This window comes from Vidua macroura, chromosome 2 (genome assembly GCF_024509145.1).
Source record: "Vidua macroura isolate BioBank_ID:100142 chromosome 2, ASM2450914v1, whole genome shotgun sequence".
Classification (NCBI taxonomy): domain Eukaryota; kingdom Metazoa; phylum Chordata; class Aves; order Passeriformes; family Viduidae; genus Vidua; species Vidua macroura.
This window is the reverse complement of record NC_071572.1, coordinates 170,502-185,717: the sequence shown is the minus strand read 5'-3', so window position 1 is coordinate 185,717 and position 15,216 is coordinate 170,502. Positions and strand designations below refer to the sequence as shown.

General features: G+C 55.6%; 1 protein-coding gene across 1 annotated transcript in view; it reads right to left on the bottom strand.

Annotated features, from left to right (window-relative positions):
- DCHS1 (dachsous cadherin-related 1) overlaps window positions 1-15,216 on the bottom strand; it is a 36,895-nt gene that overhangs the window by 19,890 nt on the left and 1,789 nt on the right. The window contains exons 2-4 of the mRNA XM_053971811.1: window positions 1,662-1,850; window positions 1,332-1,563; window positions 69-305 (exon numbers count right to left, since the gene is read on the bottom strand). Coding sequence (XP_053827786.1) covers window positions 69-305; window positions 1,332-1,563; window positions 1,662-1,850 — 658 coding nt within the window. The remainder of the gene's footprint in view (window positions 1-68; window positions 306-1,331; window positions 1,564-1,661; window positions 1,851-15,216) is intronic.

Sequence of the window (15,216 nt, the reverse complement as noted above, 5' to 3'; positions counted from 1 at the left end):
GATGCTGGACCTCAAGGATGGTGTAGGGACAGGGAAAGTGGCAACATGCAAAAGGGACGAGGTCATACCTGGTGGGTTCTGGGCCTGGACAGCCCCCACACTGGTGCCCTCTGGCATGTCCTCGGGCACACTGAAGAAGTACTGAGCTTGCTCAAAGACAGGGGGTGAGACTGTGCCCTCCACGATGCTGATGTTTACCCGGGCATTCGGCTGTGCCTGAAGGCCCCCCCCATCCTGAGCAGAGATCACCAGCTGCACCAGGGTGTTGGCTTTGCCACTCAGAGACCATGACAGAGAAATGACACCTGAGGAAAAAAGTAATTGATGTGGCATTGTGCTGCACCCCTGTCACCTGGCACCAGGGGACAGGCCAAACCATAAGATGGAAAAGACAAACCAGAAGGAGTAGGAAACAATGTGCATCACACTGGGAGCCCACCACGGAGGAGCTGGAGTGAATGAGTGGAGCTGTCCCAGGAAATCCTCCCCAAATCCTCCACACTTATCTTACACCCAGCTCTGAGTTAAGCAGTGGTACACGCTTTGGGACATGAGCCAGAAGGCAGCTCTTGGGACAGTGAAAGGCAGGGAGAGGGCTTCCAATCTGGGGCACAGGGTGAGTGTCATAACACAGCAAGCAGGCCCTGGACTGGCAGAGAGGATCTGGGAGGGGATATAGAAGTGAAGGACCATAGCTGATAGGCCTTACAAAAGAGGTGGCCCTGCATTAGGAGGGCTGGTAGGGCTTGTCACCTTCCCAGTCACCTGCTGGGAACTTGAGAACCAGTGTGCAGATTTCCCAATGCACCTTTCTGTCCTGCTGAGAGTCCCTGGCATCACATACCCATGCACCCACTTCCCCAGCAGAAAATGCTCTGGCTTCGAGCAGATGCAGCCAATGACAATGGTGGGATCAAGAGTGACAGAGTTATAGAGGAGAGTTAACTGAGCTGGAGAAGAGAGGACTGGCAGGGATAAGAAAGGAAGCAGGATACAGCCTGATCATCCAGCTGATCATACAGCTGTGTGATCAGCACACAAGAGGAAGGGCGCACTGAGTTGGAGATGGGGAATGAGGAGAAGAAGGAAGACAGGACAAATGAAGAACAGAACAGGGAGCAGAAACAAAAAGTCAGGGACTGAGTCTGGGAAGGGGTTACCAGAGGCTAAGGAAGTTTAGTAGGGAAAGATGTGGCAGGGACAGAAACAGACATACTCTGGAGACAGACTGCACTGCTGAAGTGGCCAAGCAGTGACACTCAGGCCAGTTTTGATAGCTCCCACATCACAGTGCTCCAACTGCTGCCTGCTCTGGCTGCCTGAGATCTCACCTGTGTCCTTGTTGAGGGAGAAGAGCGGGGGCGAGTTTCCCAGGATGATGCGGTATGTCACCCTCCCATTCAGCCCTTCATCCTTGTCATGGGCGGTGACACGCAGCACGGCTGTCCCCGGCATGCTCTGGGTGCTGATACTGGCAGCGTACTCCAGCGGGTAGAACACTGGCCGGTTGTCATTTGTGTCCTCCAGGAACACCTTCACATACACCATGGAGTTCAGGCCGCCCTGAGGAGGCACCACATCAGAGACAGTGCGAGGACAGCAGCACCCCCTGCACAGTGCTGGGTCAGCAGCACTGCATGCACAGCCTCGGTAGCACTCACCCCATCCACAGCAGTGATGGTGAAGTCATAGGCAGACGTGCCCTCATCACGGTCCAGGGGCTGCACCGTGCACAGCTGCCCTGAGTGCTTGTCAATGCTGAACTGTGTGGGGATGATGCTGCCGATACCAGAGCCAATGGAGTAGGAAAGGGAGCCAAATGCACCACTGTCTGAGTCTGTGGCTGTCACCTGTGTGAGGGAAGGCACCACCTGAACAGAACAGACCACCAGCCAGACCCGGCCCAGCACCACCATCACACCTCAGTGCCACCTTCTGCTCCATGGCCACAGCCACCGTGCCACCCTCAGAGCTCGCCATCACAACGCAGTGTGACAGCAACTGTGGTCCTTGTCCCAGACCAGCCACTGCTTCTTCTGCAGGACATGCAGCACTGCAGCAGCAGCAGCCCCTGCACCTCTATTCCTTCTTTTCTGCAAAGACACTCAGGATGGGACAGGAAGAAAGTCACCCCCTGTCACCACGGCCCTGGCTCTGTCCTGCTCTCAGGGCTCTGAGTCTAGCAGCCCCAGACATGGGGCATGAGGATGGAGGATGGCACTGCCCTGTGACAGTCCAGTCTCACGTTGCCTGCAGCACAAGAAGTGCACCCACTATGACAGACATAGCAGGAGGAGAAATGCTGCTCCCTGCTTGCCCTCCCCAGCTCCCCCTTCGGGCTCCTATAGAGCTCAGGTCAGCAGAAACCAACTCCTGACTCCACATCCCTGCCCACAGCTCCTCCACCAGCTGGGAGCTCCATGGAGAACAAAGCTGGGGGACAGAGCTGGGGGAAGGCAGCTGGGCCAGGCCCGGGTGAAGTGGAGTTCAGGCCTCGTCAGCCACAGCTCCTCCCCGCAGCAGCCATGGGGCCTCGGCTCCGCACGAGGAGCGCAGGAACGCTGCGTGCGCGCCAAGCGGAGGGCCCGGCTGGGGGCTGCGAGCCCGGTCATCGGGGATGGAGGAACAAGGCTAAGGGGACACAGGATGGCTGGGCCTGCAGGGAACAGTCAATGGGCAGGGTGGGACCACCCTGTCCTCACCAGGAAGGCTAGGCAGCACCTGCGACACTCCCAGCAGCCCTGCTGCCTTTGGTCTGAGGGGCTGCCTGCAGGCAGAAACTGAGAAGACATTGAGACCACATCTCCAGTGAGCACTAGGCTCCTGTGCAGAGGATCTGCTCCCCAACCCTGCAGCAGCTGCCAGAAGAAGCACCATGGAACAGGATCCCCCCTCCCCACTCCAGCTGCAGAGCGCTTGGAAACACAGGTGCTGTGACAGAACTGGGTCAGGAGGCACTGTGGGAAACTGGACCCACCTAGAGCTCACCATCCCCCTCCCTACTGCCCCAGCCCGTCTTCCTGGGGAGCTGCTCAGCAGAGAGCACAAATCTGACCCTGCTGACATCACTGGAGCTTGTATGCAGGTTACCAGCACAGTGGCTCCATGCTGCCTGTCATCACAGGGGTACAGCCTGTACCCACACCCCAGTGTGCCTCTGCTGTGCCTGGGTACAGCCCTGTACCCACACCCCGGTGTGCCTCTGCCCTGCCCGGGATACAGCCTGTACCCACACTCCACTGTGCCTCTTCCATTCCTTGGGTCAGCTTCCAGCCTTCTCCACCACTGCAGATGGAAATGCATAATCAGCTGCCACGGTGACTGGAATAGGTACTATATGGTAAATGAAGACTTTTCTTTCCTTCAGAATGAACTACTTCTCACTCTGAAGGTTATCCAAAATGCACATCAGCTGCTTTAATCACTGTACAGCAACATGCTCTGCTGCAGAGTGACATAGCAGCTTCAGACTCCTTAGCCCAGGGGCTCTGATGCTTCCAGAAGAGTCTCCCTTCCCCACCGTAACCATCTTCTGATGGGTGCCACCCTTAGGAATACCCACAGGGGGAATATCCAGCTTCCTGCCACAAGACCTGGGCCAGGTTTCAGGAACAGGGAAGCAATAGATGAGCTCTCACTACTGTTCAGTGCAGAACCATCTCCTTGGCAGCTTCCTGATACCCAGAGCCATGTTCCAGCAAGATAACTGGTGGAGCCAGCAGTCTGGTATCAGAACCAGCCCTGGTTGTGCAGCCAGGACAAGGTATCCCATGTATCTACTGCTTCACTGTCCCATCCAGTGGTGGGACCATCTGTGAACTGCTGGTCCAACACAAAACTCTGCCCAATGTGAACCTACACAGCATCTAAGAGAGGTCACATCACTGGTGCAATGACAACTGGAGCCCTGCACCTGGTTCTTGTCTCCCTTGGATGGGTGATGCTAAACTGGTGCCTAGAGAGAAGCTACAGGAACAGCAAACACCTGCTGGACCAGGTCACAGTGTTGGCTGAGGTTGGGGCCACTGGACACTGCTCTGCGCTCTGCCACTGTGTGCAGAGGGAGGAGGGCTGTGGCTGGTGCACCCCAGTCCCAGCTCCCTGCCTGCAGACTGCTGATATCCCATCTGTGAATCCCATGGGATGGGGCTGGCTGACTGCCTGTGGGCAGCCCACACTCAGCAGGGCTTGACACGAGACCCAGGGACAGCAGGATCCCCTCTGCAGCTGGGTGATGCCTCCTGGGGACTCCTGAGAGACATCACAGGGACCACCAGCCACCAGGTATGGCAACCACCTCATTTCAGCCAGCATGCACTGCTGCAGACTCAGAGCACATGCAGTTTGAGACAGGGACACATTTTTAGCTGTGAGGGCAATTAGCCACCAAAAGGGCTCATTAAGGCCTGCGGTGAGTTCACCACTTCTGGAAATTTTTAAGCCAAGCATGGACATTTTTCCAGGAACTTTGCTAGAAGTTAATGCAGGGCAGCCCCAGGCTCTGTATTTAGCATCCGCCCCAAATCTTGGATCCACAGCTGGTTTTACTGCAGCTCATGAGACTCCTGATGTTTGCCTGAAAAGTAGAGGGAAACGGGGTCAAGCTGCCTGTGGAACTGCCCAGGAAACTCTCCACTGGGGCTGTGCCAGTCCTGCTGCTCGAATATGTGGGAGCAGGAGCCAGGGCTCTGAGCCTGAATGGCAGCCCCACTGCCCTCTCACCTCTGACTTCTGAACACAGCCCACACAGACGCTAAAGGCTTTAAGCACAAAGACATCAATTCTCTGCCAGCAGATTCCTGACCTGAAGCCGCCAAGGAAGCAGCAGTACCTGAGGAAGCTAGGATCACAGACCCCTGGTCTCGCAAAGAATTCCAGTGTCCCTGCCAAGCAGGGGTGGCACACAGCTGCATCTGCTGTTCCCTAGAAGGGACTACTAACTGGGGATGTGGCAGTTTGCAGTAGCTGTGACTGCAGTGACCATGAAGCAGCAGATTCAGGATCCTAAAGGGAGTGAGGAAGAAGAGAAGCAGAGTACAGACCCTGGATTGCAAGACAGACTTCAGCTTTTACAGGGAGCTGGTCGATGGAAGGGATCTCATGGGAGACAGCACTGAAGGCCAAGGCAGCTCAGGAAAGCTGGCAAGCCTTCAGGACAGCACACTCCAGAGCAGCCCATCCCAATGCTCAGGAAAACACAGAGACCTCAGCAGATGGCTTGGGCTAAGCAGGGGCCTCTGGGCTAAGCTGCCATGCAAAAGGTGGTGTAGGCTAAGAGAACTGGGATTGTTCAGCCTGGAGAGGAGAAGGCTCTGGAGTGACCCATCTGGGGCCCTTTGGTACCTGAAGGGAGCCAATGAGATGGAGAGGCTATTTAAAAGGGCCTCAAAAGACAAGACAAGGGAGAACTGCTTCACACTGACTGCAAGGAGGTTTAGATTGGATATTGGAAAGAAATTATTCCCTGTGAGAGTGATGAGGCCCTAGCACAGGTTGCCCAGAGAGGCTGTGCCTGCCCCTGGATCCCTAGGAGTGTCCAAGGTCAGGCTGGACACTGGGGCTTGAAGCAGCCTGGGACAGTGGAAGGTGTCCTTGCTCATGGCAGTGGGGTGGAAGGAGATGATATTTAAGGTCCCTTCCAACCCAAACCATTCCACAATTCTTTGAGATGGGCACGGAGGCAAGACACATAAGCAGGAATCTATAAACATTGCCAGGCATGTCAGGAGTGTGTCAGCAAAGTCAAAGTTCAAGCCTGAGCGTGCCAAGAAGAGCCTCTGTACTATGCTGGTAGTGAAGGCCTGAAGAAGGGCCCATTTCTGAGCATGGAATCAGCAGCAGCAGGCACAGGTAAGACTGGGACACTCAGTGCCTCCTCCACCTTGGTCTCCACCAGCCTCCCAGGCCTCCATGCTGTTCAAAACGCTTCAGAGAGCCTCCAGAGAGGGGTGAAGAGAGACTCAGTATTTCTTTGAAAAGATTGATCCATGTGAATCCATGGGACTCAACAGGCTGCATCAATGGATGCTGAAGAAATGGATTTGTAGGGTTGCTTGTCACATGTGGAAGCAAACCAGGGGAGATCCTTGACACCTAGAGGAATGCAAGTCTCACATCCCACCTTCAACAAAGGCCAAAGGGATCATCTGAGGGTCTATGTTCTCGTTAGCCACACTTTGGGCCCTGGGAGAATCATGGAGTGAGTCTTCTAGCATATTTTAGGCCACATGAAAGATCCTGGAAGGGAAGAGCCATCATGGATTGACCATCTTGTTTGCTCTCTGTGGTGGAGTGATGGGATCTGAGGTCAAAGGGCTGACAGCTGTGGGTGACAATTGCCTTGACTTTAGGAAGGATTTTGACACCCTCTCCCACTGTCCTCATATCCAAGGCAGGATGTTACAGTTTGGAGGGCTGGGCAATCAGGGGGTGAAAGACAGTTTGGGAGACAGGCTCTGGGGAGAGGTTCATGAGCAGTGCTCTGCCTGGGGGCTGTAATGAGCGAAAGGGTCTGGATGAAAGTGACAGAAGAAATACATCTTTTCTGTCAGACAATGGATGCAAATGAAAAGGCATATGCCCTTGAGACCAGAGGATGTGTTAAGGAACCCAGGGATGACCCCGATGCTGTGTTTTGAAGACTTCGTGGATAGGTGTAGAAGAGGCTGCTACCATGGCAGGGTTTGGGGAACACATCTGGGCTACCTTCTGCTGAAATCACTCACTGATCAGTGTAATTACATGGGAATGCAGCTGTTGGCATCCAATTCCCAACTGGATTTGAATCTGGCAAGGGATTTCAAACTCAACAAGAAGGGCTTCTATAAGTACACTGGTGACAAAAGGAAGGCTGGGTAAAATGTAGGCCCACAGCTGAAGGAGACTAGGGACCTGGTGACAAAGGACATATAAAAGACAGGGGCACTTAATACCCTCCTTCCCTTACTCTCTACTAGTAAGATGGGTCTTCAGGAGCCTCAGGTCTCAGAGAACAGAGTGAAAGACATCACTGCCAGGCCCTTCACAATAATCTTTGCTCAGTTGTCATGTTTGGGAGATGCCTGAAGACTGTGGGAAGGTAAATATCTCCTGTCTTCAAGAGTAAGGAAGGAGGACCCAGGTAACTACAAAACAATCAGTGTCACCTTGATCCCTGGGAAACCGATGGAGCAGCTACTCCTGGAAACCATTTTTATGCATGGGAAGGACAAGAAAATCATCAGGAGTGGTGAGCACAGCTTCCCCTAAGGACAAATCATGCTTGATCCACATGATAAATGACTGGCCTGGTGGATGACAGAAAAGGAGTGGATATTGTCAACCTGAAGTGCACTAAATTCTTTGACACTCTCCCCAATGAGATCCTCATCCAGCTGAAAACCAGCTGAATGCCTCCTATCCAGAGGGTGGTGGTCAGGGGCACAATATCTACTTGGAGGCCAGTTGCTAGCAGTGTGCCCCAGGGGTCAATCCTGTCTCCAGTCCTGTTTGGCATCTTCATTAATGACCTGTTTGATGGTGCAGTGTGTACCCTGAGCATGTTTGCTGATGACCCCAAACTGGGAGGAGTTGGTTGATTTGCAAGAGGCTCATACTGCATCTGGAGCGACCTTGAGAGGCTGCAGGGAGGGACGAGAGGCCTCCTAAAGTTCATAAGGGACCGTGCGAAGTTCAGTCCTGGGGAAGAAACAATCCCCTGCACCAGCAGATGCTGGGGGCTGCACCACTGGAGAGCAGCTCAGCAGAGACCCTCTGGGTCCTCATGGGTGCCAAGCTGAAGATGAGACAGCAACGTGCCCTTGCTGCAAGGAAGGAGGATGGTGTCCTGGGCAGCATCAGGGTGAGTGTGGCCAGCAGGTCAAGGAGAGGATCCTGCCCCTCTCCTCAGCAGTGGTGAGGCCACAGCTGGAGCTGTGTACAGTACAGTACTCCTTAGTACTCCTACAATACAGTACTGGCTCCCCAGTACAGGAGAGAGATGGCCATACTGGAGAGAGTCCAGGGAAGGGCCACAAAGATGATGAAGGGACTGGAGCACCTCTCCTGTGACAAAAGACTGAGGGAGCTGGGATGGTTCAGCCTGGAGAAGGGGTATCATTCATACAGGAAAGAGGGCAACAAGACGATTGATCCAGGCTCTTCTCAGTTGTGCCCAGTGTCAGGATCAGAGGGGATGGGCACACACTGGAACACAGGAGAGTCCCTCTGAAGATCAGGAAGCACTTTTTCTTTATGATGTTTCCCAGGAAAGTGGGGATGTCAGGGCAACCAACTCTGGATGGTGCTGCTTGTGCATGGGGGCGTTGTACTAGACTTTCTCAAGAGGTCCTTTCCAAACTCAGCCATTCTGTGATCTCCAGCCAAAGACCCTCCTGAACACCCCAGTTCCCCACTGAGCTCAAATTGTTCCAAGAGAGCTGATCTGCTCCCTGTCCCTGCACAGCAGCCTTGACCACACCAGGCAGTAGCATCTGCTACCTGCCCCTCCTTGCCTGCAGGTGTGGTGAGAAGAGCATGCAACAGTAGTGCTGTGGCCACCACAGAGCAGAAGAGGACAACAAAGGAGAACAGCAAGGTGACTCAGGGTTAGGCAGCAAGAAACCAGAGCACCAGACTTTGAAAAGGAAGCAGGGTCCTGGCCAAGCGTGCCTCTCCCCACTGCATGGAGAGCTGGGAGGGCAGTGATGGGTATCGAGGCCTTGCAACTTCACACCCTCCTCCCAGTACCCCAGCAAGACAGAAGGAACAAGTGGAGCCAAGGCACAACAAACTTCCTACATTTCCCAGAGGTGGTACAGTTCCCAGAAGTACAGTCCCACACCAAGGTCCCTCACCCTGTGGGAGTCAAAGCTGCCCCTTCCCTTAGACCCATCTCAAGCACATCACCAGAGCCCCTCATACAAATCTCCTGCTTTCACAGCCCTCCTGCTGACCTGTGCCCTCGCCCAGCCCACAGTACTGTGAAGTGATGGAGCACTGCTCAGCAGCTCAGGCTCCATTCCTCAGCCATCTTCCCCACTCCAGCCAGCGCAGTCAGCAGGCAGGGAACTCATCTGGAGCCTGGCCACGGCTGGGGCTCTGCTGCGCACATGTTGTGCTGTGGCTTTGGCAAACATCTGGCTCTGGGGCTCCCGCCCCTCTGAGTGACGGCTCTTGGTGGGAGAGGAGGGGAGGCTGGCGCCAGTGTGGTCAGTGATCCCACGCATGGCTCCCTGCGCCTGAGTGCATGCCAGGCGTCCTGCCCTCCCAGCCCTGGCACAGCCACTGACCAGCTAAAAGTGGCCAGGGAGCAGCCACGAAGCTATTTCAGGAGCTGTTCCTGTCTCCAGGGCTTTGTCTCAGCCTCCAGCACACTCAGGTCTCAGGGGAGGGAGCAGGGTCAGGGTTTGGCCCAGTGACAGTCCAGCACACGTGGCCAAGGCGAGGGTCAGACCCCATGGCTACCAGAGCCCCCCGTCCAGGGAGCCCCAGCGCAGCTGCCGGCACTGCTGGCTTGCACTGCTGGTCCCCAAGGCCCCAGACACGGGCAGGAGTCTGGCTGGTGGTCACACAGCCAAGGCCTCCACACTGCCCAGAGCAGCTGTGGAACAAGATGGGCTTTAAGGTCCCTTCCCACCCTTCTGTGATTCTATGACAGACGCAGGCTGCCAGAAACACATGTAGCTGGGCATGGGGAGCAGGGGCTGCCCTGAGATGGGGTAAAACCTTCGGTTCAGAGGGTGAGGGGAAGTGGGTTAATCACAGACACTGGCAGGGAGGCAGGATGTGAACAGTGGGGCTAGGCAAGAGATGAGAGAGCCTGGGAGTGCCCAGCACCCTTCTGGGAGCCCAGGGGCCTCCAAGTACAGGGACAAACCAGGGCACAGATGGACAAGGAGTGAAGTTCTGCACCTGGGTTACGGGTGTCCTTGCTAGTGAAATGGCACCTGCAGCCAGGAGCTAGAGGGCATAGGGAGCCCCATAGAAAGTGCAGGAGCTGAACAGGACCTGGAAGCTGGGGAGCAGAAAAGGGCAGGGAGTCCTGGAGCAGAGCAGGGCTGGGAAGAGTGCTCAAGGTGGGGGGCTTGAATGGGGCAGCCACAGCACAGGGCAGAAATGGCAGGACCCTGGGGGGCACTGAAGCGAGAACGACCCCAAACCAGGGCTAGGTTTCAGCCATACGGAGCTCAGGCAGAGAGTGCTCAGAGAAGGTCTATACAAAAAGATGGGACACAGATCAGTAAGATGTACAGGAGAGACTGGGCTGGGGTCAGCACAAGACTGAGCATGCCAGGCAGGGTGAGCCTAGGGAGCAAGGCTGGGATGGGGCCCCCAACATCAGGAGGACACGGAGCTGCTCTGCAGACAGGCTGGGTGAGATGGGGGTGTTCAACCTCAAAAAGGCTCCAGGGAAACCTTAGACTCCCTTCCAGTGCCTAAAGGGGCTCCAAGAGAGATGGAGAGGGACTTTGGATAAGGGTCTGGAGTGACAGGGTAAGGGGGAATGGCTTCACACAGCCAGAGGACCAGGTTAGATGGCATATTGGGAAGAAGTTCGTCCCTGTCAGGGCGGGGAGGTCCCGGCACAGGGTGCCCAGAGCAGCTGTGGCTGCTCCATCCCTGAAAGTGCCCAAAGCCAGGACTGGTCTAGTGGAAGGTGCCCCTGCCCATGGCAGGGGGTTGGAACTGGATGATCTTTAAGGTCCCTTCCCACCTGAAACTATTCTGGGACTCCACAGGGAGCAGGGAGAGGCTGGCATGTCCCAAGAGCTATGCAGGTAGAGGAGAGCTGCCCTGGATCACAGTGGCAAGGGTCCTGGGGGAGAAGACAACTGCAGCTGGCACTGACTGAGGGGTGTGGGGAGAACAAGGGGGAGCAGAAACTGGGGTCCAGCGGGACAGTATGCTGGTGACTGGGGCCACAGGAGGGAGGCAGAAGGACTGGCCCTTTGGAGGGCAGCGTGTGTGGGTGGGGCTGTGGGTGGACATGGATGAGTGAGCTGTGTGAGCAAGGGCAGTGGTAGAAAGAGGAGTTCTGTGGGGCCTAGAGCAGAAGCAGAGGTAAGGGAAAAGGGGCAGCTGTGAGGGGGCTGGGGATTGCACGGAGGAAGGAGGGAGCTGTTCAAGGGGGTTGGGAGGAGGAGCCGAGGATGGGGGGAGAGGAGCGCGAGGGGCTGGGGCCTCTCAGCTGCAGTGGAAAAGCTGCTGCAGCTCCAGGGGAAATGCTACTTGAATTAATCATGGCGCTGGCTGCTGTGCCAAGCCCAGGAGGAGGCTGCTGGCAGCGCAAGGAAATAACTTTCACAGGAATTTGGAACAAATGCAGCTCTTCTGGCGGTAACAACAGCACTCACCTCCCCCCACAACCTCCCCATGTACCAGCATCTCCCCCATGCCCACAGTCCTGTGTACCCCCAGATCCCCCCACATGGCAGCCTGCTCCTCAGGACCGTGATACTTCCCCTCCCCTTGTTCTTTCCCCCAGCACGCTCCCAGCCATCTCCCCATCTTGCTTTGGAAAGCTTGCCTTCTTGTTTCTAAGGAGGGGGAGGCCTGTTCTGTGTTGTGCAAAGGTCTGAAAATAGGTTGATACTAAATCCCTTGCCCTAAGAACACAAATGCAGGCAGCAGTGCCCCCGTCCCTCCTACCACTTTCCTTGCCCACAGTTGGTGAGCATTAGTCCTCGTGCTGCCCCAGGGTCCATGCATGGCTCTGTGTCCCTGCACAGCCCCCTCCTGCTGCACAGCCAAGGCATCAGGAACAGCCCTCCAGACTCTCTTTTGGTAATACAGTGTATGTGGCCTGGTGTAGCCTACAGCTCTTCATCCAAATCTTCCTCCCTGGGGCTAAAAACAGCCCATGGGGCTGTCCCAGTGCTATGCATGTAGCATTGCCCATGAATGTCCCATGGGATCACAAACCAGAACCAAAAACTGATCAGACTTATCCTCAGAACCACAGAGACTCTACATTAGGTGCATTGCTGGTCAGCTTTTAATTTCTGATGTTCCCAGCATTTGTGTATGGGTGCAAAGGCAGTATGTAAACCCTGGTTCCAAAATCATCAATACTGGATATATGCAAGAATCAATAATCCACCGCTCCATGTCATTCAGGTTGCTGTCCAATCAGCCCATGCTCACCACATGGGGTTCACAGTTCTCTCTGCCAGAGCACAGACAATACTTGATTTAGCATGAAAAGTCAGAAAGTCCCAAAAAAACACTATCTGACCATGCATGCAGTGTGCTGGTACACAGTCAAATGTTTAAAGCAAATTTAAACCAGCAGGGTGAATTTATACCAGAGCAGTGCTTCACATCACGGACCACAGCATTGGAACAGGGTCCAGTGCCCTAAAGCTTCTGCAACATCAGCTCATGGCAGCAGAGAGGAGCAGGGCAGCCAGCTGGGGACAGTCTCCTACTCCATTTTCTCCTGGTTTCATGTTCACTGCTACCCTGGGCTCTGTCTCCACCAGTGTTTCTTTCTCATCTCAGATTTGAACAGCGAGTTTGCTATTTCCTTTGCTTCATGCTCAGTCTGCTACTGTGGGACCTGGCCCATAGTAAACACGAGTAATAAACAGAGAAGATGTTATGAGTTCCTTTTTCTTTCTCAGAAGCTCAGGCCAGCAACCTGCTCTGCTCATCCCTGTTCATACTCAGACACAAAGGCTGTCCAGGCAGACAGAATGGAGACTGCAAGGGAGCAGATCATCTGTAGCAACTCTTCAGGTCTCTCCTGCTCACTCACAGGGACTCCTTCCTTCCCCACCTTTCTGTCCTGTCCACGGAGAGTAGACATCACTGTCTAAAAACAGGCTCCTCCCAGGGTTTTCTGCTTAAAAATGGGGCAGACTGACAAAGAAGCAAACCCACTGAGTTCTGTGCTGACCTGGGTGACCGTCCTGTGTCCTGTACCTCATCTGGCAGGGCTTGCCCATGACCTGAGCACTCATGACCATTGTGTGGGTCCGGACAAAACCCAGACTTTGACAAACATACTTTACTGTCCCAAGGCAGGGTGAGCCCCAGTGCCTGCAAGCCACAGGGAGAGGGAGTCAAGCAGGAGCAATAGCACAAAAGAGCTGTGGGGGCAGCACACCTGACATGGGCAACTTCGTGGGGAACAGTGCTGGGCACTGGCCACCGTGAGCCCTGGCAGCACCTCTGAAGCCTTCCTGTTTGAGGCAACAGGGGTGGCCATGCCAGGCAGCTGTGCTCCAAGCCCAGGGCTCCCTGAGCTGGCTCTGCCCAGCTCCCAGACTCGGCTGGCTCCTGCTGCATCCTCGATCAAGCCATGGGCCTGGCCAGCCTCCTTTCCCATCCTCTCACATTTCCTGGCTCAGAGGAAGCAGCAGCAGATGTGTGAGCTGTTTGCTTTGTGCCGAGGCCGCGCGGGAGTTACCTGTGCTCAGCCCAGACGCGCTGCTTCCAAACGAAACACCAGCACTAAGCCAAAACCATCGAAATGGGGCCAAGCCTTGGTCACTGCCGGCTGCCAGGCCAGCCCTGTCCCTGCACAGCGCAGAGCCAGGTAGCCGTGCACTGGCCACTCTTCTGGGTGTGCCCACACGCCCCATTTCCTCTGTAGGGCGCGCTCCCTCCAGCCCGGCCCCAACCCGCCGTCAGGAGCCCAGCCGCCATCTCCGATTGCATTTCCAGAACGCCTTCCCACACGAGCAGCACTGAGCAGGAAGGCACGGACAAGGAAAGAGGGGGGCCTCCCTGCAGGGGCTGTACACAGGCCTGGGACTGCCATGCTCACGCCAGGACACACAGCACCTCTGCTCTGACCCTGGCCCTGGCCCATCCCTGACCCTTTCCCCATCTCTGTCCCCAGCCCTGCCCCATCCCCATCCACCCCAGACTGGGACAGTGTGTAGTGTTGCCCTGCATACACCAAACCCAAATCTCCTCTGACCTACATCTTCCTCCTCATCTCCCACTCACTCTTTCTGCCCATTCTTCCCCCTAATCCTACCTCGACCCTTCCCCAAGCCCCCTAATCTATGCCATCTTACACTTGCCCCTGCTCCACATGCCTTCCTCCATTCCTTCTCTATTCACACCTGGCGCTTGCTCCCATCCAGTTCCTCCTTCCCGCCACACTCCTACCCCATCCCCCACACTCACTCCCCAACAAGCCCCTCTCCAGCACTCTCACCCCATGCCATCAGTCACCTGCATGCACACCCCCCGCCCCCAGCCCATCCATCCTCCCCAGCCCACACTCACACCCCCTATGCCCTGCCGTGTACCCACAGGGCACCCATAGACCATTCTTTCTTGCCATTTCCAGGGTGACCTAGAGGTCACCTGGCCAAATCACAGGACCTCCTCCAGCCTTGTCTTATGGATCCCAGAATTTCTGTTCTTCCTGTCCCCTTGGGCCCCTCTCACCAGCCTGGCACCAGAGCTTCTCATGGTCCCAGCTAGAAATCCCCGTGCCCCACACCTCCAGCAAGGAAGTGCCCCCAGTGCTTGTCCCGATGGACAGCCTGGATGCTGCCATGGTTGGCACTGCCTCACTGCACCCCCACACCTGCCCTCACCCCAACTCAGGCAGGTGGCATCACCTGTCCCAGGAACCAGAGGTCCAGGGCCTAAGCTGCAGCAGAAACACCAAACACAGGGAACACAACACACAGAATCTCAATGGCATCACTAGCTCATCACAGAACTTTTGAAGGCCCAGAAGCTCTCCAGCCCCAGCTGCAACCTCTTGCTACATAAAGGCTGGTGCAGCAGCACGAGTCTCAGCTCATTAACTCATTAGGATAATTAATGCTAATGCTCACAACTAGTCTTACCAACACTGATAAACTCGGGCTAATGACCTCGCAGGGGGAGAAGGAAGTTTGAAGCCTGGTACAGGCAGTTTCCCAGAGGCAGTATCACTTTCCTTAGCCCCATTTTGCGTGTCCTGGCTGCAAGGTAGCTCCACACTGATGCAAGCAAGGCCTGGCACAGCAGGACCCACCTCAAGAGAGGCCCACACCATGCTCTGCATGATGGGCAGCCTTGTGGTGTGCCCGATGGCAGTGGCATTGCCCACTGCTTGCACACAGAAAGGATGTACACAACTTGGCCCCATTCCAGACTCACACCAAGGGTGGGGATCTCTGCTCGGGCGTTCCTGCTGCAAACGCTGCCCATCAAGGCCACAACACCTGCAGCAAACACCCTGCACTACCAGGTCTCCCACCCCAGGCTGCTCACAGCCCTGGCTGT